The sequence below is a fragment of the Sus scrofa genome, chromosome 2 (genome assembly GCF_054392235.1).
Source record: "Sus scrofa isolate SSC_HxYL_T2T_F1_AM1 chromosome 2, Sscrofa_HxYL_maternal_Yorkshire_Landrace_v2.0, whole genome shotgun sequence".
Taxonomy (NCBI): Eukaryota; Metazoa; Chordata; class Mammalia; order Artiodactyla; family Suidae; genus Sus; species Sus scrofa.
In genome coordinates this window covers 137,125,850-137,146,564 of record NC_139384.1, presented here as the reverse complement: position 1 = coordinate 137,146,564, position 20,715 = coordinate 137,125,850, and the positions used below count along the sequence as shown (strand labels likewise).

The 20,715-nt window shown below is 47.0% G+C and overlaps 1 protein-coding gene across 11 annotated transcripts in view; it reads right to left on the bottom strand.

The window, feature by feature from the left end:
• PRDM6 (PR/SET domain 6) overlaps nucleotides 1-18,601 on the bottom strand; it is a 106,732-nt gene extending 88,131 nt beyond the window's left edge. For 6 of the 11 annotated variants that reach the window (XR_014838632.1, XR_014838634.1, XR_014838633.1 and 3 more), the window contains exons 1-3: nucleotides 18,312-18,601; nucleotides 17,231-17,819; nucleotides 7,793-8,100 (exon numbers count right to left, since the gene is read on the bottom strand). Coding sequence is in view for 8 of the 11 variants with exons in the window: in XM_085014358.1 (XP_084870484.1) it covers nucleotides 7,793-8,100; nucleotides 17,231-17,804 (882 nt within the window). In the remaining 3 variants the exon portion in view is untranslated. Of the gene's footprint in view, nucleotides 1-7,792; nucleotides 8,101-8,578; nucleotides 8,691-17,230; nucleotides 18,179-18,311 lie in introns of those variants that run through there. The other 5 variants (XM_085014359.1, XM_021084684.2, XM_085014362.1 and 2 more) reach the window with 3 other exon arrangements.
• Between the last annotated feature and the right edge of the window lie 2,114 nt (nucleotides 18,602-20,715).

Here is a 20,715-nt window from a genome sequence, read left to right as displayed (position 1 = left end):
GGAATAAAGACAACTTTGTGGTTTGTGGTTAGTGATTAAGCACCAAGTGAACTTGCATGGGTTCTTACATAGGAAAATCTGCAGCATTTTGAGTGTTTCCCACTTGTAACAACGTCTTTATTATGCCTTCCAGAATTAATTGACCTAAAATCCAGTACCTCTTACGATATATCTATTGGATAATTAGAACTCTAAGGACCAACAAATAAAACACATTATTGACTTCTAGATCTTCAATCAAACAAATATTTACAGCGGCAATTTGCAAAAATTATTTCCTTTTACGTTGGCAACATCTCAAAATCTCTGCTACTGATCTGAAGTATATCAGCATCATCAATACCTTCTCCGCAGATTAGGATTACCATATAAAGACAACACTATAGTCTTTAGAACAAACGTCACCTCTCCTCACAGCCTAGGTGAGTCTCCTCTGAAGCCAAATGAAACCTCGTAATTATAAGCTTCTTTGAAGTCAGTCTGCCTGACCTTGAGACCAAGAGCAGCAGGGGGTGAGGAATAGTGACCTGGTTTAGTGACCAGTAGCTATAGATATCAGAGAATGTGCTTGTTGTCAATGATTGTTGCTGAAATCTGTCTATACCACACGGGAACAATCAATTTTGTAAATGATTGCAATAATCAAGGAAATTGCCTAATTTATAAATCCTTGCATACAGCATTTTAATGGATTCCCCCATTTTAATGCTGATGCCTTCAGAGCTAAATGAATTGTTGTCCAGGCTGTCATTACACAAAATGATAAAAACATTCCATCTGGTGGGGCAACCACATCTCATGGATATTCAGACCCTCAGCCCATAATCACTCTTTAGTGACTTCCATGAAAGTTTCACCCTCCGGAGCCCCAGGAAGAGCAAAAGAGCAGGCTTATTTGTGTCTTCGCCTCTGGGTAAAATCCCTGCTGCAGTTTTGGAATTTGAACAAATTACCCTTCACTGAACTGTAATGCACTGGCTGCGTCCCCCAGTCCTGACAGCCCCGTATTTTCATCGTTTTTCTCTCTCCTTTCTAACGCTGGAGCCGTTTTTTTGTTTTTTTTTTTTTTTTCTTTATCACCCAACGCAGAGTCCGCAGGCTCTGCCACCCTGAGCTCCTCGATGGTGAGGTGTGTCTAACCCGAGGATGCTGGAGGCACCGAAGCAAATGGGTGACACCTCAACCCTGAGGCTCCGGCTACCAGCTAAATCCACGGACTCCACCTGGAAACCCAGGCAGCACACTTCGCTCTTTCCTAGAGCCCACGACTAGAGATTGCTCTTCTCAGTTAAACCTTGGCCAATTGATTCCAGCCAATAGTGTGCTGTCAGTACTTTACTTACTGCTCAATCTCACTAACCTGACATTTATGGTGCACTGATTGGCCTCTGTCAGTGGTGCTGGTTGTAAATTCACTTTGAAAAGCTTTGTGTTAACAGCCTTCAACCAGGCTCCAAGAAGAGTACGAACAGGCAGCCTGACAATTGCTCGACCTCCTGCCCTTATTACAGTGAGTAAATCAGGGTTTGAGCCATTAGGCTGGAGCCTGGGGCCTACACAAAAAGGATTGACATGACGAAAGGTCAACCTCTGTCACACATGTGTAACAATTTGGATAATGGAATTCTGTAACTTATCTGAGCGAGGTGGCAAATGCTTACAAGGAAAAAGTATAAAAGTATACGCTGCTTTGGCTGCTCTGGCTTTTATGCTAAGTAGTTATACTGGAGTCTGTATTTCTTGTGTAAATACACAAGGAATGTCTGAACTCGTGAAATCTTGGAGTATATACGATTCTAAAAAAGAAAGAAAGAAAAAGAGCGAGGCAGTCTCATAGTGGCTCCATGCACCGCAGTTGTTAGAACTGCCAACCACCAAGGTAACACATCTACCCTCTGGGAAGATAGGATTTTGATCCTGTGGACATGATTCTTTAGCTGAGGAATAGGCAGTTTTTGCATCCGGCCACAAATTTTAAAAGCTCATCCTGTTATGCGACAACTATAAATGATTTCCAGATAACACGACAGATTTCCTTGGATAATTAAAACAGCCTTAATTGAAAGTGAAATAAAAAGGCTCCCCCGAAGGTTTCTCGGATCCAGTGTTACCATAATCACATTTTCATCAGATCACTTGCTGCCATGCAGTTATTGGGGATGGCAGATTTCATCTGTCCAGTAACCTCTGTGATTTCCATCCCCTACTTTTAAGGCAGTGTGGAAACAGGAAAAAAAAAAAAAAAATTACACAATGGAAGAAAATATGCAGTTACGGACCAAGAAACACTTGTGAATTATTTTCTTCACATGGACAAAACGCTATCAAAAGAAGCAATCTGTAAACAATAGATAAACCGAACTAAAGAGAAAAATAGTCCTGAAGATACAAAACACATCACTCTTTATGAAGCATTTGCAACTAAAACATGTAGTGTCACATGCGATGTTTGGATTAAACTTCATTAACAGAATTTCCAAATGGATGTTACAATTATTATTTAAAGAAAAAAAAAAAAAAAAGCACAGTTTTGGGCTTAGAAAACCAAAGGCGGCACTGAGCAGGCTGCTACATAAACCAACGGACCAAGACTTTATATGGACCTTTTCAAAGCCATCTTTAAGTACTAAGTTTTGATTTTTAACACAATGCTGGAAACCATTCCAAGAGGCGGCAGATGGTTTTACAGTTTCTGTAAAACTACAAAATGCTCACACTCGATCAAATGGGCATTACTATAAAAGACATCTTCAAATCAAATGAGGCAAAACCAGAGAGATACACCAGCTGTTACTCTGCATAATTAAAAACATAATAGTAACATTACTACGGTTTATTTTTTAAGGAGAAATTATCTGGATTTCATGAAGTCAATATATTCAAAACCAAAATAACAAGTAGTCTGGTATATTAAATGATAAATTGCTAAGAAACACAATTTTTACTTCAATATATCTGTGACAGCCACATATTTCTGTCCCCTGGTGTTTTGGTGAATCAGGCCAAAACGAGCCCAAGTCTATAAAGCAAAATACGGAATATACAGTTACAGTACTCCTACTGGAACAATTTTTAAGTGATTTTAATTTAATTTAAAAATGATCTTCATTTAATTTCAAATTATTAGTTTCAAATGATTTTTTCAACACCTAAATATATACAAATGAGTCCAATATTATATATGGAATTGGGACACTTATGGAAATACACATAATACATTTAAAATATGAAACCAATTTATTTCCTTCTAGTACCAATTACTTGTGACGGTTTTGAAATATAAACATTTAGCAACGTGTAATATATTTTTAATATTGGTTTTCATTAATGTCTTCTGACCTATGCTAAATAGTAATGATGAAAAATAGACCATTTGCTTCAAAGCCAAACTCTTATTAAATCTAAAATATTATGGCACAAAATCAAACCACAAAAACAACCACATTTGCTCTCCCCCTTGATTTTCTGAAGAAAAATAATGAAGGCTTCCACATAGTGCAAACGAAAATGAGACACTCAAATTCAGTGAGGCACAGAGAAGATGGGTTCTGTAAAAGTAAAAAGCCAAGTATACTTGGAGTACTTACTAGTACTTTGACTCTAATCCTAACAAGTTACTACATCATTTCAACTAACATAACTTTTCTAGGGTGAAAATAAGTACAGTTTATTTTGTCAAAGTTGCTAAAATTTCTTGTCAAATCAGACTTTTGAGTTGAAAGGCCTGAGTAATTCCAACCTATCTTAAACTGTAACTTTATTTTAGACTTCCGTATTTGCTTCCAGTAGAATTTGAAGTACACACTGTGTACATTCCTCAGGTCCAGTCATATTAAATTCTGATGTTAAACAGAAAGGGGAAACCAAGTGAGACTAGATTAATTTATCTCAAGGGAAAGGGGACACATTAATAATTGAGATAATGTTTTCATAAATGTTGGAATCAAATGTGCCTTTCCACTTCTTTATTAGAAAACACATTAGGACAAAATTATCTCACTCTCATCAATAAGACTTAATTGCTGAGAAAGACTATGTTTTCTTTGCAAAACATTCAGAAAGATTTTTCCCATTATAGCCAAATAACTAGAAATAGATCACGCATCCAAGTTTTGTTGGAATAAAGGCATATAAGCAGAGCAAGTGAATGTTTAATCCATCTGGTAATATTTTTGTTTTAAACTATCTGAATTTATCATTTTTTTGTAAAACACATTAAAATTCTGATTATAAAAAACTGACCCTAAAAATGACTAGTTTGTTAATCTCCTTATACTACAAAAATAAATAAAATAAAATAAAATAAAATTTTACCTTGACTTACTGCTTAAAAAAAAAAAAAAAAAGAAAAACTCTTAGAATTTCTCATAATACCCAAAAGAGTCAAAACATAATGAAGGTAAATGCAATGATATCCAACTTTCTTTAAATTGTTGCATTTTTACAAATCAGGATTACACGCAAGGAAAATACTGAGTAAAAGATAGCACACCTTCAAACCAATCAAACGAACTCTCTGTAGCTAATGTATGTTAAGTATTAAAAAGTCATTTTCTACCACACAAAAAAATAGAGCTTTTAATGATTAAACAAAAGGAGTAACTAAGGTGACTCTGACTGTTTCTGTAATAAGCCTTCGTGTGTATAATAAAGTACAACCATACTAAAAACAATGAACTGTAAACTGAAACAAAAATCCATCATCTGCTTGGCAACAGTGACGGGAAAAGATTAGCAATCCATTTATTGTACTGAAATAAAGATAAGTAACCTTCCTAAGATCCATCAGGACCTGAGTATTGAACTCTAAATATAAAGACATTTCTTCATCAACAAGTGACTTGAAAAACATGTGAGAAAGAGAAACGATTCCAGTCGACTTTTAAAATGAAAGAGTCATGATTCAATTGCTTTTAATTTTTTAAAGATCTGCTTTATGTCGATCTGATATCCTGGAAGATATCTTTTAAAGTATGTTTTCAAAAGGGATAATTATTGCATGAGTCATTAAACAATTATTACCAAAATTCTCCTACAGACCTACAACAGACTCCAATGACTGATTCTTTCTAATATAAAAAATATAATGATTAAAAAATATTTGCAATAAAATTTAAATTTGAAAGGAAAGGCTAAAATCTAAGGAACAATGCAATATTTAGAATTTGCTGTTCCAAATGTGACAACTCAAATAGTCACAGTTCATAAAAATAATATATCGCAATGCTTATTAAAAACTAAAAATAAACTTATCCTTCGTATCTTAAAAATAATTATACTAGTAAAAATCTGAAGCCTTTTAAAATATTTTATCTTGAAAATGGACATTGGCACTAGGTTACCTGACCCCAGTCACATTTTATATGATCTCCCGGGGTCTGATACATTTTACATGCCTGTAGTTTTAATATGCTTTCAATCCCCCTAAATGCATATTATTTTAACTGTTCTTACAGATGATAAAAATATATAGATTATGTCCTGCATTTAGAAGTACATCATTCAAACATAAACCCTGAAAGTCTTTTTTTTAAACACAGAACCAAGCCTATGCACCATCTCTCAACACACTTAACTCACATATTCCAAACAGGTGAAATTCACTGTATATCCACCAAAGTATTGAAAACAACAAGAAAAAGAAGAAAAAAAAAACCAAACTAAATGCCCCAGTCAGAATTTTACTGCAACAGAATTTTAACTCCATCAAATACAGATAAAGGTATAAAAGAAAGGCTCCATAATTTTCATATTGATACATATCATCACATCCTCTCTGTATAGTGGTCTCTGGCCACATCCCAACCATCCAAAACCTTTTAAGAAAAAAAAAATAAACTTTTTACTTGTTTACGAGATTGTCCCCTGGCACTCTCAAAATAGACAGGCCCTATACCCAAGGCATCAGAGGGCAATTTAATAGTGCTCAGCTTTACCATTTTCAGATAGAACAAATCTGTACCACTGAGCAACTGCTTTCCCATTTCCTCAGAAAAGTATTGGCCGACTTCTAACCATAGGGTATAGAGTTGCTAATAATACCCCTAGAACATGCAAGGTGCCTGGAATTGTTTTAAAAACTTTAAACCATATTGGAGGTTACAACTAATTAGTCAGAAATAAAAACCAACCAGGATATATTTCAAAACCAAATGCTTTGATTATTTCTCACTTGTTGGTTTTTCTATCCAAAAGCTCTAACATTGTAACCTGTTTCTAGGTATCAAGACATTTTCTCCTGCCCCATTTCCTATAAAAATTTCTCTTTAAAAAAAGCACTATTAGGTAACGTAAATAGGCATAACTTTTCCCCTGTCATTTTTCCCCTCATTCCTCCTATCCTGAAAGACTGAAAATATAATTGTTTTCCAATAATATTTTAGGAGTAATATGGAACCCAGGAGCCTGGACACAGTGGACCAGCAGATAGCTGTAGGGTATGTAGCCCAATGGCCACTGTGTGGTCATCTCTAGCTGCTGGGCTCTGAGCTCACAGAGTTAGCTCCTCCCCCACCAAAAGGAGCTTTGCAGACACAGGCCTTAGCAGCACACCACTGCCAATGTTCTAGAGACCAAGTCTGCTTTTCACCACATTACCTCCAGGGCCTAACATGGTGCTGGCCAGAGTGGGTGCTCAGCAAAACTCTAAGTGAATTATTGAATCCTTTGAGTTTAGTCTATGAGGCAGCTTGCAGTAAAAATGACCATCTTGCAGGCTACCAAGCCAGGTGGGGGCAGGGGGTGTCAAGCTGCTGCAGAAATATCCCATGAATGGAACCTTACAGTCCATGCCAACTTGGCCCCTGGCATTTTTAAAAAAAGTTTGTTTTCTGGCTAATCCCACTCCATTATATTGCCTGGCCTCAGTGAGATTTACATAATGCTTAAGGGCAGGACTTAATGGCACCTGATTATCATAAATAACTCTCTACACGTGGGAGGTATTTAGAGTTGGTGGGGGGATGACCCACATTAAGGGTCTGTCTTTTCAGGAATCAACCTCAATAATCAACCATGAAGCTTTGAAAGAAATCTCAGGTTAATATTTTTTTTCATAGATATTGTTAAGTAATAGCACCAGGTAAGACTGTGCCACTGAAGTACTATCAACTGGGTTATACCAAAGCACTCAGAGTTTTCTTATGTTAAGATTTTTTATTTCGTTGAGGATCACATCATCGTAGTTTGTCCGACAAGAAGCAGGATTTGTGATTTGACTCACAATATAAATTACTTTCGGTACTTTGAAAATTGTGAAACATGGTTCAGTCTCTCGCATTCAGCCTTTACCAACTTGTTTTTACCTGCGAAAATGAGCCTAACTCTCTTCCCTCCTAGTTATGCTTATTTTCCTTCTTGTTCAGTGCACAAAACAAAACCATACTGGAAAAACTTTAATCGGGACACAAAGTTCACCTAACTCGCACCCCAAAGCCCAACCACCTCTGCTCTCTCTCCTCAGGTGTTTTCTCTCCTTTTCTCAAAGCTCAAGGGAGACCAATGGTCAAATCCATCACAGCTGGAATAGAAGATTGTTAAGGTGATTCCACCTTCAGAAATCTCTAAGTCCTATCTTCCTGGTTGGGTTACTGTTGCTCTGGGCCTGGCTCTGAGGCTTCTTGCTGCAGGTGCGTGTACTTACCAAGCATTTGCATGACCTGAGAAACCTAGGTTCCACTACCCTCTGGGGAACAGGGGAGGCGCTTTCCAAAGCCGCCACCCATCTAGGGCCAGGCTCTTTGCCTGCCAAAGCTCCGGATGGTGAAAAGGTGCTGGGTGGCGGGCGACTTACCTCCCAGAGATGCTGCGTGTTCCTTACGACGCCAGCCTGCACCTTCTCCGGGGGCAGAAGCACGCCCTGGAAGGGCCCGATCCAGGTGCCCTGCTGGATCCTCTGAGCCGCGCAGATGCCGTAGGCTAGGCCGGGCACGGTGCTGGTGCACAGGCACACTTCCCGCGGCAGGTCCCGAAGCCACTCCGGCAGCTCCGGCGGGGGCGCGGCGGCCGCGGCGCTGCTGGTGCCCACGAGCCGGCGCAGCGAGTGCAGCGGCCCGTGCATGGGGCACTCGCCGTTGCGGTTATCCGCACACATGTCGCAACCTGCCGGAGACACGCGAGAGGAGGGAGGGGAGGGAGAAGGTTAACCCCACCGCTCGGGGCGGCCATCCTCGGGTAAACCCCGAGATAACAGCATCCCCACCAAGGTGAACCACTTGCGAGGGAGGTGGACGCTCTGAAGCATCTGAGGCCACTGGGAGCAGGAATGGGGGTAGGGGTGACCCGGCGCACTCGCTGGAAATTCGCCGCACCCAAATCCACCTGGTACGGGGTCGAGGCCCCGGGAGCCCTCAAAAGTCTCCCGGGCTGGGTGCCGATGGCGTCATCGTCTCCAAGAAAGCAACAGGCTTGGCTCGGGCTTCTGCTCCCAATGTCTGCCCCTTTTCTCTCCCCTTCCTTCCCTAGTGCCCTCTCCCAGGTTCCCACGGGTTCTGCCTCTCAGTGGTGGTTCGAGGTGCATTTATCTTTCTACCAAAAGTCCATCCCTTGACCAATCTGTTCTCTCTCCAAGAGATTCCACCTTGGTCACTTGAGTATGTTTGGTTTTCCTTTCTTCACAATTGCAGCAGAGACTTTTAAACCCGCCAGAGCAGGTGGGCAACCCGTCAGGCGCCGGACGCCATCCGCTCTCCTGGACCCACGCCCCCTCACCCACGCAGCAGCCACGCAGCGCCCACGCAAGAAGGCGGAGCCGGACTTGGCCCCAGTCTTAGAACCCCCCCAACCCCGCCACCAGGGGCGAACTGGCGCTAGGGTCTCTCCAGCACCCAGACAGCACCCACTCTGGGCAGTCCAGCCTCATGCGGACCGGGGGGCGGGGGTAGCTGTTCTGACGGGTTTGGGGTACCCTGTACTTAGATGCAAGCTGTTCCCAGAAGCCACCCCCCCAAAAAAGAATAGCAAATTTAAGGATGAGGATAATGGGTCTTTAAAGATCAGGATAAAGGTTCAATGGAGAGACACCCCCCCCCAAAAACCTTGCCTAGACGGTTGATCCCCAGGCTAAATGCAAATATTTTGCTTTATAAACCAAGGGAGAGCTGTAGCGAAGCCTCTCTACTACGTTCCTCAGAGCAGCAGGCGAGCGAAGGGACCCCCACTCTCTGGGGCGGACGCCCAGTGTCCCTCGACTCCAACTGGGCAAGAACAGGCCAGGCAGCCGCGGGAAGCAGGCCTGCGGCGACCATGCTGTCGGATCGCAGCGCCCTCCAGGTTATTAATGGGCCTGGCGGAGCCGCTGTGTCTGAGCCCCAGCCCATCGGACCTGTCTCTGGGAGCCGGTCTCGGCGCCCGCTGTCAAGACCAGCCTCAGTGGCCCAGCCTCCCTGGGGAGCCCAGGCGCCCCTGTGCAACAGAGCCCTGGTGCAATGGGCCGGATATCGGGCTAGTCCTGACTGGCAGAAATGGCAAGAGCTGGACACCAGCAGATGCACCAGCGCTGGGCAGCAGGTCGCCCTGGAGGCCTCTGGACACCTGTGCCCTGCCTTGGGCACAACCAGTCCTGATAAATTGTCCTGGGTGTGCCCTAACCGTGCTGGAATGGCTGAAATGTCTAAGGAACTTGTGGCAAATGAGTCAATGAGAAGCCTTTGAGGAACACCTAATCACTATTGCAGCATGGTGGGGGAGTGACCCCCCCCCCCAGTTTTGCCACTTGCTTCACAGGGAGCCAAAGGCTGACCACGGGGAACCTCCTATCTCAGTGGAGAAGGGCTCCAGCCCATTGTGTGTTCCCCTCCGTCAGCTACTCCTCCACTCCTCTCAAGAGTCCAGGGAATGAGAGGAGCTTTGACTGCAGCTTCTTGAAGGTGTCCCCAGGCCTCTCAAGTGAAAAACAATGCAGGCAGTGACGTGTCCATGCTTTTGCACCTCCATTACAAAGGCCCCCTCTTTCAGCAACATAAACTAATATCAAAACTGTGCCAGCCTATGCTTTTGACCCTAGGGCCTGATGGAGGGAGGCACTGCCACCCTTATCTATATGTCACCCCCTCCAGAACACATACACTTCACACACCCTCTCAAGCTTCTGACCAGGAAAACAAAAATTTCAAGACAAAGGGGGAATGGAAGGACAATAAAAACTCACAAATGCCATGTGCCAGGTACCTATCTTGAACAAAACCATCACCATATTATCTAAATACCACAGTTCCTGTTTTGCCTATGAAACAACTGAGGCTCATCTGCAAAATAACAATTTTGAAGTTATTCGAGGTGAGCAATGTAACTTGGCCGAGAACCAGAAACTAGAAAGTGGCAGAGAAAGACTCACCATCAGGTCTGCCTGACTCCAGACACCAAACATAGAGGTTTAGGAAGATTAATGAAAGCTGAGAGAATTTTATATCCAAACTCATAACTCAATCAATAGAATTGAGGAATTCCACTGAAGTCACAATTTTAGGGCCTCAAAATTGCTGTAGCATGACTGAAGATTTCTCTATCTCTTTCCTACACTCTTGAGTTCAAGGAGGTTAAAGCAAGACAATGATTTGAAAAGTAAACAGATAATGTCCACAATTTTGAATTTTAGTGCCAAACTTCAGAAATGGCCTTTCAGCACCTTAATAACAACAAGAACAAAAATAGCTTAAAACAAATGACAACAAGCAAAGGCAATCTACCCCTCAAAAATAAATCACCCTGGGGAGTTAACAGACTTTCCCTTTCTAGTTGGCTCAATGAAACAAAGGGTGAGAAAAAAGAACGTTTGGTATTCACTCCCCAACAGTCCATGCCAGAGATTCTGTCAACTTACAAGATCTCCACAACTTGTAACATCACACCAACTACATCAGCAATAAAATAAGGAGCAAAAGTGCCAACTCCAACTACCACCCACACAGACAAACAAGCTCACACACTCCTGTGCTTGTTATGCATGATAGAGTATGGCTAGTCCTTTCTCTAAGAAGTCCTCTTAAGCACTCTTGAACTTATTAAATTTCATTTGTCTCCATGAAGTGTGAAAACACTGAATAGTAGCATTCTGCAGAGTGACAAGCTAAGGCTCTCCCAATACACAGTATACCTGCAGCGTAGAAAAGGCCAATCCATTTTCATTAGACCATCCAATATGTCTTCTTAATTTATAAACCACTTCATACTATCTCCAAGTATTCCACCCAGAAAGCTGACCAAGTCTGTCAAAATACATGTTAAATCCTAACATTATTGTTTCTTAAAACACAAAACTTCTGCTACAGAAAACATGTGGCTTCTGACTTATGTCTTAGGGTCCCAAAGGAGATTGAGGGTGGTTAAAACCAGTAACTGATTACTCTGGGTTGACAATTGTGGCCCAAGTGGACAAACACTATGGCAGAGTGTTTTCTAGACAGCAAGCCACAAACCCCTACATGAAAAGGTTTGAGGGAGAAGTAGGCTAGAGGCCTGCCCCAATTACACATAATATATATTATATATATAATCCATATATTATAACATTCCAGGTCAAGCAATACATAACACGTCTGTTCATAAAGAGGCAAATATGTTTCTACTTTCTCTTAAAATGAGGGTGAGTTTTTACACAAGTTCAAAATTATTATTCATCAAGAGCGGACTCTATCTGTGAGAGCTATTATGTTCTCCAAGCAAGATATTTTGAAATACCAGTTTAGCATTAGGCAATACACAAAATCATGCTCTCTTCTGTATCTTGAATAGATCTGTTGATGCTCCTGTTTATGGGTCCCTGGATAAGGGAAGGAGGTATCATTAAGTTATAGATTTGTTCACCTACTGACTTCAGAAGGCCAGGCCAAGGGAAGTGAAGAGCAGACTTTCGCTCCTTGCTTCTTATCCTTCTGTGTTGTTTGAATGTTTGTACAAGGGCACGTGCTACTTGTGTAATTGAAAATGGATCTATTTTAAGGTAACAGGGGGGCAAAGTAGACCAGAGTTCTCTGGCATCTCATTTCTCGCTCCAGGACAGGTGAAAGAGAAAATGTTTCAGAGCTCTTTTTGGAGGCTGGAGAGGCAGAAAGGCGCGCGTGGGCGCCGATGGAGCGGGAGCCAGCGGGACGCGCCTGTCACGCTAGGCCTTCGCTCCCCAAAGCCTCTCAGTCGGTTTAGCCTGCCCACTCGTCCTCCGGAAAGGAAACCAAGGAGCAACTGAAAAGCTAGCCTCCCCGCCTGGTTGGTGGCAGTCGCCCGGCTATAAATCCTCTGCGACCGCCGCCGAGGTCGCGGCCCTCTGTCCCGCAGGCCGAGCCCGGCGGGGCCGGCGCCCATCGATCCCCGCCGGGTGTCGGCGACGCGGCCCCGGGAGTGCCGCCTGCTGGCAGCGCCGCGTGCGCGATGGCGCGGGCGCCAGGCCTCGGGGCCGTGGAGGGGGCTGGCCGATGGAGCCGAGAGCAGGCGGAGCTCCGTGGCCCGGAGTCTCTGGCACCAGGTTCGACGCCCCGCTCCAGCCCGCACTCTCTGCTTAGCCCTCCTGGCGCCAAGCTATTGGCTGGATGGGGTGGTGGTGGACCGTGTGCAGGGTGGGCGCCAGGTCCCCCTGCACTTAATCAGAATATTGAAGGCCTCGTCCCCTTCCTGCTTGCGAAGGGCTCTCTTACAAGCCCAGACGCGATCGCCGGCTCCCGCACTCTGGAGCCCCCAGCACCCAGCAGGCCCTCCTCCTTCACCGGAAAGGGGTCTTCTAGGCTCCCGGGAGCTGGGCTCCAGGCAGATCCAGAGGACAGGCAGGTGAGTCCCGCCGCCTGCAAGGGGAGCGGATTGAGGTCTCGCCCCTGCGAGATGACCCAGCTCGCGCGGAACCTTCTGGAGGACTCTAGGCGAGTTTAAGGCCACCCCCCCACACACACACAAATCTCCCCACGAGTCACAGGCGCGCTGGGCTTTCCCTGCTCGGCCTGGATGCGGGCTTGGCCCTGGGACCAAGAGGGAGAGACAAAAGGGGAGGGAAAGAGAGAGGAAGTGTGGATTGTATTTGTCTCCCGATGACTGTATTAATAAATTAAATGGGAACGGGAGTGTGTGAGGGTGAAAGAATATTGCGCCGAGATAAACCTCGCCGGCCCCTCCCCCTGCGAGGCCGCCATATACAATGCGGAGATGATGAATAGGAGGCGCGGAGAGGAGATCGAAGCGGGTCTGGGCTGGCTCTACTCTCCCCTACAAAACTATAGGGCAATTAATTGTGGCTTGTCCCCTCATCCTTCATCTCCTGGTGGCACATATCGATGGAGATTACTGCTGATGGACCATTTTATCACCTTAAATAAACAGTCGCCACCTCTTCTAACCTCAATCTAATATATGGCTCTGTGTTCAGTTTCAGGGCGCTAGATAACGAATGATGTAAAATAGCTAAATCATGTGTGTTCCGAGATGGGCTGGGCCTGCACACAAAAAGCGAGAAAAGAGAAAAAGAAAAATAGAGCAACACAAAAGCCCACACACTGACGCCAGTGCCTCCCTCCCACCGGGGACCAGATCTGAAATCTTTGTCGATCGCTGGCCATTGACAGCCGAGATGCTGGGCGGGAGTAAGTAAGCGCAGCGAGCGTGCCTCGGTGGCTGGAACCACCCACTGGTGGGTTAGTGGGCTTGGGAGCTTCCCAGACAGGACCTGCGTTTTCCATATGGGTGGGAAGAGATTAGGGAAGGTCAGAAAAACACTCGCCCTCCTTTTATCTCTTTCCCTGACCCCTCAACCGAACAAACCCTAGATTTCCTTCTCTCCCCCAGTGCTACTCCCCAAGCCCTTGGAAAAGGAAGGTAGTGCTACCGACGTAAGAGCCTCTGGCCCAACTCCTACACCTGTGTACACGCCAGCATGTTCCCAGCGCTGTTCCCTGCTCAGGAGAGCTCCCCGAAATCCAGAGGAGACCTCCAGCTGGGCAAGTTGCAGAGTGCCCCAACCTAGTTCCCCACAGAGAGACCCCAGGCTGGCTTAGCCCCTTCCTCTCTCCCAGGTACATCTTTACAAGAAGATCTGAAAAACTAATTGTCTTCTACCTTCCTCCCGCCCCCCCACCGCCGTCTCTGTACAAACACAAATGCCCCAAGCGCCCCTTAGCTGCTACATGCTACCTTCCAAGAACAGTGACAAGGTCTCAAACGATGCACCATCTCCCCCTGTATCTGAGAAGAAACCACTGCAACAGTGCCTGACAGAATCAATGGCTTCAGGCAAACCAGCAGCAAAAGACAGCAGGAATACCAGAACAGGAAGAAAGGTCCCCATCCCCCATTATATCACACAAGCCCCGCAGGACTTTAAAGAGATGAAAGAAGAGGCAACTAAGCATTCAGAGCTTCAGTGGCAAGTTTACTTCAATCATAGAATAAATTCACACATGGAGTTAGATATATATACTGGAAGAGCTCACCCCAGACTAAGTTGTGTCATTTCTTAGGTTTTAAAAATCTGTGTTTGTGTAAAAGAGAGCTACAGCACACTTCCCTATGGCATTTGCCATAGATGCCAGTCAAGTTTCAAGGTGAAACTAATGATACTGATTCACAAGTATTACTGGGTGGCTGATCCCAGGCAACAAGTTTCTCTTCTAAAGGGAAAAGAGAAGTATGGAGGTCCCTTTCTTTGCCTTGTAAGAAAAAGAGAAAATGACTCAATACGCTTTTAAAGGCCAAGTAAAGAAATGAAGCCATGCAGAGTGATCACTTGACAGAATTCTCTTAGAGGGAGATGGCAATGGGCTAAAAAGAACACTGGGAAGATCTATGCATGATAAATTAATAGGTGCTTCCCTTCTGCCCACCTCTCACCCCACCCCCACCCACATACAACCTAAGAATCCGGAGAAGCTGTTTTTCACCATCTTTCAAGTGACATAGCAACTTCCCTTGTCAAGGGAAAGCAAGTTCCCACCCTTTGCATTTCTGACTTGTTTTGATTCCCTAGTTAGATTAAACCCAATCACTTCTCATTTCATCTTTGTAAAACACATCTCATGCTTTCAAATGAGTGCCTCTTCTGGCCCAGAGAAGTTCGTGGAAGAATGGCAGACGTGGTCTCCCAGCATTACATGGAGAGCCACCTCCGCTTTCTATTTTCTTTCTCAATTGCGCTTTAATTAGAGAGCAACGTGAGGTGTAACTCTAATGGGACAATCTGACTTCCTTTCCCTTCTGTCCTTGCCCCGAACTTTGCACAGTGAGGCAGTCTGGTAGACTCAAAAGGAGATACCAGAAGATTAACATAATAGGAATCATTTAAATAAATCATAATTCACTTCCTCCAACCAAGGAAAAACAAACAAACAAACATACCCAGGCTTTTTGGTTCAACAGCCATTATTAATTAAGACTCTGTCCCAATTCTTGATTCATGTAGGTTTTTCTCTGCTGAAAATGTATTGAGCCTCAAGACTGCACTGTAAACAGTATAGGGAGATCAGCACACAGCCAGGGCTTTGGGGTGCACTGCTGGTGTCTTTTCTAACACCGATTTAATTCAGAAGAGAAACAGCAAGCTTGTTGAAGCACTCCCATCCTGCAATGACTATATTTCACTTAGGGGTAAGAAATACCTTTTACAAAACCATTTCTTATCTTTTTATTTTACATTTTTAAAGAACTGCTTTGAAAACAGCATAATCAAATTCAGTAGGAGATAAGTATTTTTTGAAATCCACTAAGACAATATAGTTTTATAAAATTTTCTGGAACTCTGAAAAAAGAGAATCTTCTTCACTTCAGAGCAAATCTGAGTTGAAACCCTCATTTTAAAACAATTCTTTGCCCTCAGACTCTAGAAGGAAAAAAGTAAATACAACTGCTCTTTTTACTAGTAATAATATCTCCATCAGAACAATTATCTCCAAACATTATGAAAATATTAATACTTATGCCGAGTATTTTAAGTCAAAGTAATAACTTTGGGAGTCCTTTAAACAACTACGACCTGTAGTTATTTTGCTTTTACAACGAATTAAGAAGTTCACGGATTGGTATACATTCTGCAAGAAGGAACCTGCTCGAAAGAGAATGATCATACACATTTATGATCAACTTGCCTCATTCAGAAGCTAGATGAAGGAGTGAGATGAAGAAAATAGGTGAGTGAGTACTGATCTTTCAAATCCTGTTTTGCTTTCAACCTGATTCTCTTAACCTGCCTTAATGTTCTCTCCAGGGTTCCCTGGAAGTATATTTAGCACTTACCAGAAACTTTAGGTGTAAACATAGCATAACTTCTGAAAATACTAGAAAGAATTGGATATAATAAATAACACATTCTTGATCTTCATTTAGAGTTTTTCTTCAAAACCTCAAAAAGGAACCACATTTGTGATAAGAGTTTGAAATTGTGAATGTAGGAACGGAAGCTAGAAGAGAAATTGTTTAATTAGGCACTTGCCATTTACTTGCGGACAAAAAGAGTAAGCTTCTTATTCTAAATTAGTTTTACCTCCTTTTAAAAAAAAAATCGTAAGCCAACAAGCATGGCTACGGAACTGTAAATGTTTACAGGGTCAAAGGTGCACGAAGAATGCGGGATCCGCAGGGAAGGAGACCCTGCCCTGAAGTCGGAAATGTTTTCTCACTAAGCAACTGGCTTTTTTTTTTTTCTTTTCCTTCCTTTCTAAACAAATAGTAAACCTAAGAATTATGCCCGCCTGCAGGCAGAGACTGAAGCAGTGTCATCTAAAACTCCTACTCCAGCGTGGCCCGACCAGCCAGCAGCTCCCGGCCGGTTCCCTGACAACGCTGCGGCCCGAAAATAAGCAGACACCTTTCATCCTAGAAGTAAGATAGAAGGAGAACTAGCCCTGGAATTCATGCTCCCCAGAACTGCTCAGAGTCCCTGCCCTGTCTCCACTAAGACCGGCAGGGATGGAGTCCCATTGCGCGCTCCTAGTACCCGCCCCGCCCGGGGCGCAATATCCCGCCGGAGGGCGGTGATCTGTACGCTCTGGTCTGCTGGCCACTCGGGTCTTAAAGACTCCGGGGCTGGGAAACAAGGAATGAGCGGAGGGGTTAGAGGTAACCCAGATGTGCCACCCGACCATCCCAACCATTCTCCTTTCTCTAACCCAGGAAACCTGGGCCATAGTGGTCTGGGAGGTATGGGCCCGCGGTCTGGACAGCCCACCACCTGGTGTCCCTCTTATCCGACCTGCCTCCCCGACGGGCGCCCAAGCTCAAGGAAGTCAGCGCGCGGGGAGAGAGCACTCAGGCTGCTGCTACGTACGGTTGTTGGGGTCGCTGGTGTGCTGGTTGAGCGGGATGATCTCCATGCGCTGCTGGCCGTACAGGTAATAGTCCAGCTCCTCCGCGCTGCAGCGGAAGCGTGGGGCGCCCCGACCGTCCCCGCCGCCGCCACACTTGGAGGGCCCCGGGCCCGAGGCGGCGCCGAGGCACAGGTCCTTGGGGGGCAGCGGCTCCGCGGCGACGGCGGCGGCGGCCAGAGGCGCGAACACCGGCAGCTGAGCCACGGGCAGGGCCGAGAGACCAGCCAGCGCCGCGGCGGCGGCGGCGGCAGCAGCGCAGGAGGAGGCGGACGAGGCCGAGGTGGAGGAGGAAGCTGGAGTGGAGGAGGCGGAGGAGAGCGAGGAGGGCCGCGGACGCAGGCTGTCCGGCGGGGCCTCGGCGCGCTCCTGTGGCGGCGGCGGCTGGAGAGGTTGCGGCGCGCCCAGGGGACCCACGGCGCCGCCGCCCTTGAGCGGGCCGCCGCTGCTGTGCGGGAAGAGTTGCTGCCAGTGCTGCAAATAAGCTGGGTCCACTTTGAGAAAAGCCGATCCGCCGGGGTCTCCGGGCTTCAGCATGTCCGACGCCTCAAGCTGGGGGCAGAGGGCAAAGAAGAGGGTCTGCGTGAGCAGGGCTGAGGGCCTGGTGAGAGAGGGGGCGCGGAGGATGGCCGCCAAAACCCTGGAGCGAGAGTTTGAGTCTTTGACTCCGTCGGCGGCAGCCCAGTTCGGCAGCTCCCTCCTCCCAACTCGGCTGGGGCGCAGAGTTTACTCTGAAGCCACGGCGCTGCACGAGGGGAGCTGCGTGCACCCTGCCTAGCCTCCCAGCCCGAACCGCCCAACGCCCACCCAACACTGTCGAAGCTCGGCGAGAGGGCGCTTCCCAACAGAACTCGGTGGCAGGACGCAGTCCCTGGCCTCTGCCTGCGCTCAGAGCCGACCAGAGCCGGAGTGGCGCAGCGCCTGAGCCGTGCTGGTCTCCGGCGCCAGGAGGCGGGACAGTCTCGCCCCCCGCCCCCAGCGCGGGACCTCCAGCCTCCTATTTCCCGGGCCCAAGAACCTCAACCCTGGACGAGCCACGCTCACCTGAAAACTCCGAGCCGCTGGTGGGTGCGTGCGCGTGTCTCAGTGAGCGTGAGGGAGAGTGTGCGCCTTCGGTGCGCTACATGCCCCTGGGCAGCGCGAGAGCAGAGCCCTAGAGATCCCGCCGCCCGGGACCCTCTGGGGCCGCAAGCCAGGGACGTGGAGGCCTGCGGAGGGCGTGAGAACAGTTATGCCGAGCGCGGCAGCACGGGCGAACCTGGGCGCCCGACTGAGCCGCGGCGGGCTGCTGGGCTCGGCCGCTGCCGCGTCCCAGTTCCACCGCTCCACGCTCTGGCAGCCACCCGGCTGGACACGTGGGTTTTACGACAGCACAAAATACGAGTGTGTGTGTGTGTGTGTGTGTGAGAGAGAGAGAGAGAGAGAGAGAGAGAGAGAGATTGAGATTGAGGGGAGGCGGGAGGCAGGCCAGGAGAAAGGAGGGGAGGGGAGAAGAGAAAGAAGGAACTTCTAACTCGGCTGTATCCACACCGTTTGAGCGCCTCTCCTGCACAAATACCTCCTCCGCCCTCCCACCCCCCACTTTTTTGGGGGAGGGGGGCATGACGTCTTCCATTCGCGTGTTGTCTCTTTCTGCTCATGATTTGTCTTTTCTAGGTGCAGGCTCACTGCCCTGGTCCTGAAAGCAGTGGAAATGTAGAAACCAGAGTGCATCTCAGCACACGTTTGGGGTCCGCATCGGGGTGGGCGTGCGCGGCCCGGCGAGTGGACCAAGTCTCGGCACTGGGTTTGCGCTTTTGCGGGTCTCAGTTTTTCAAGGAGTACTGCTGGGTGCTAGGGTCGACTAGCCCGGCACTCAACCTCTCACGTCAATCCTGGGGTGGGGGGGGTGAAGGGGGAGTCGGGGGCGGGGCGGCTTGCTCGCTGGAACGAAACCCTCGGTCGGCAGTGGCGGAGGCAGGCTTTGCTGAGCTGGGAGGTGTGAGACCGAGGGTCTCTAAAGGGCGCTGATCCTAGCGGGATGCAAGCCTGGCGGCGGGACTGGGAGAGGGCTGTAATGGAGTCTCACACCGCCCAGCGCTCGCCCACCCACTCTTCCTGGGGAGCTCGCTCCTTCTCCCTTTTGGCGTTGAGAGGCAAGTATCCAGAGCTAGGTCTGGTGGTACAACTGCACCCGGATACAGGCGAGGCTTGTTTGCCTTTGGCTAACTGGGGCTGCCCCCAGAGGACCATGCATAGGTCTTTCAACTCAAAACCTGGCGCCCGACGTGCAGCCTGAGAGAGCAGCCCCGCCCCTACCTTACCTACTCCGGGCGCCTTGGGCCGCTGCAGCCCTTCCAGGTGTCTGCATTGGGTCTCACACTCCAGGTGTCTCGCATTCGCAGGTCTCACACCCACGAATTAGACACCCACCTCCACCTCTTCCAGATGTTTTCGTAAGTCGGTGAGCGGAAGACGCAAGCCGGCTGTGTGAAATTGACCGGCTCAGGCGCTTTCTCATCGCCAGAGTTCTGTCCACACCTCAAAGGGAAGAAATAACATTTGCCTTTCCCCAAACAAACCAATTTATTTAGTACCTGCCACTCTGAACAATTAATAGTCATTCTTTCCTGATTTCTGCTTGTTTCTTTTTGTCTTCCCACCACTCATTTCGTCTGAGCCTGGGAAACGAGCTATTTCGACTTTTTTCGGGTCTCACGCAGGATGCCTCGGTGCTACTTGGAACAGAGTTGGGCCGAAACTGTTTTGACTGGCGTCGTTGTGACAAGGTCATCAGTCATCCCTGGATAGATTGATAGTACCGAAGTTAAAGGCAAACATCGCGAGGGACCCCGAGGCTAACCAGGCAGTCTCCGCGGGCGCGAGCCTCGAACAACTCCATCCCGAGGAGAGGACGAAGTTCCAGGCCCCTTTCAATTAATCTGCTCGCGGAACAGCTGAAGAGTAGCTGTCGGACCACGGGAGAAGAGTCATACTCTCTTTCTCACACTCTTTCCTCTGTTCTCTCCGAGAGACAGCACCCGGGCTGGGAGACGGGACTTTGCGGCAGCAGCCCCACCCACCGCCTTGTTGTTTTTGAGCAAACCGGCTACTTAACAATCGCTGGGTCCCCAGGTCTGGCCATTCCGAAGAACTTCCCGAACTGCCCCTCCATTCACCTTGAAAATCTCGGGATTTTGAGACTTTAGCTGCAGCCACTGCTGCCGAGGCCTCTTGCCGCCCACGCTCTGAGAAGCCTGGGACTTTTCTTAATAAGACTAGCTGACCACTTGCGAGAACTTTCGACAGGCAAAGCGCGGGTAGGAGCTTCGCGTAAATTTAGTCCGCCCAGCAACCATGCGGAGAAAGCATTATTATTAATTCCTGTATTGCAGATGGGGACACTGAGGCTCAGAAAGATTAGCTATGTTGCCTGAGGGCACATCATTAGCGAATGATGGAGGCAAAT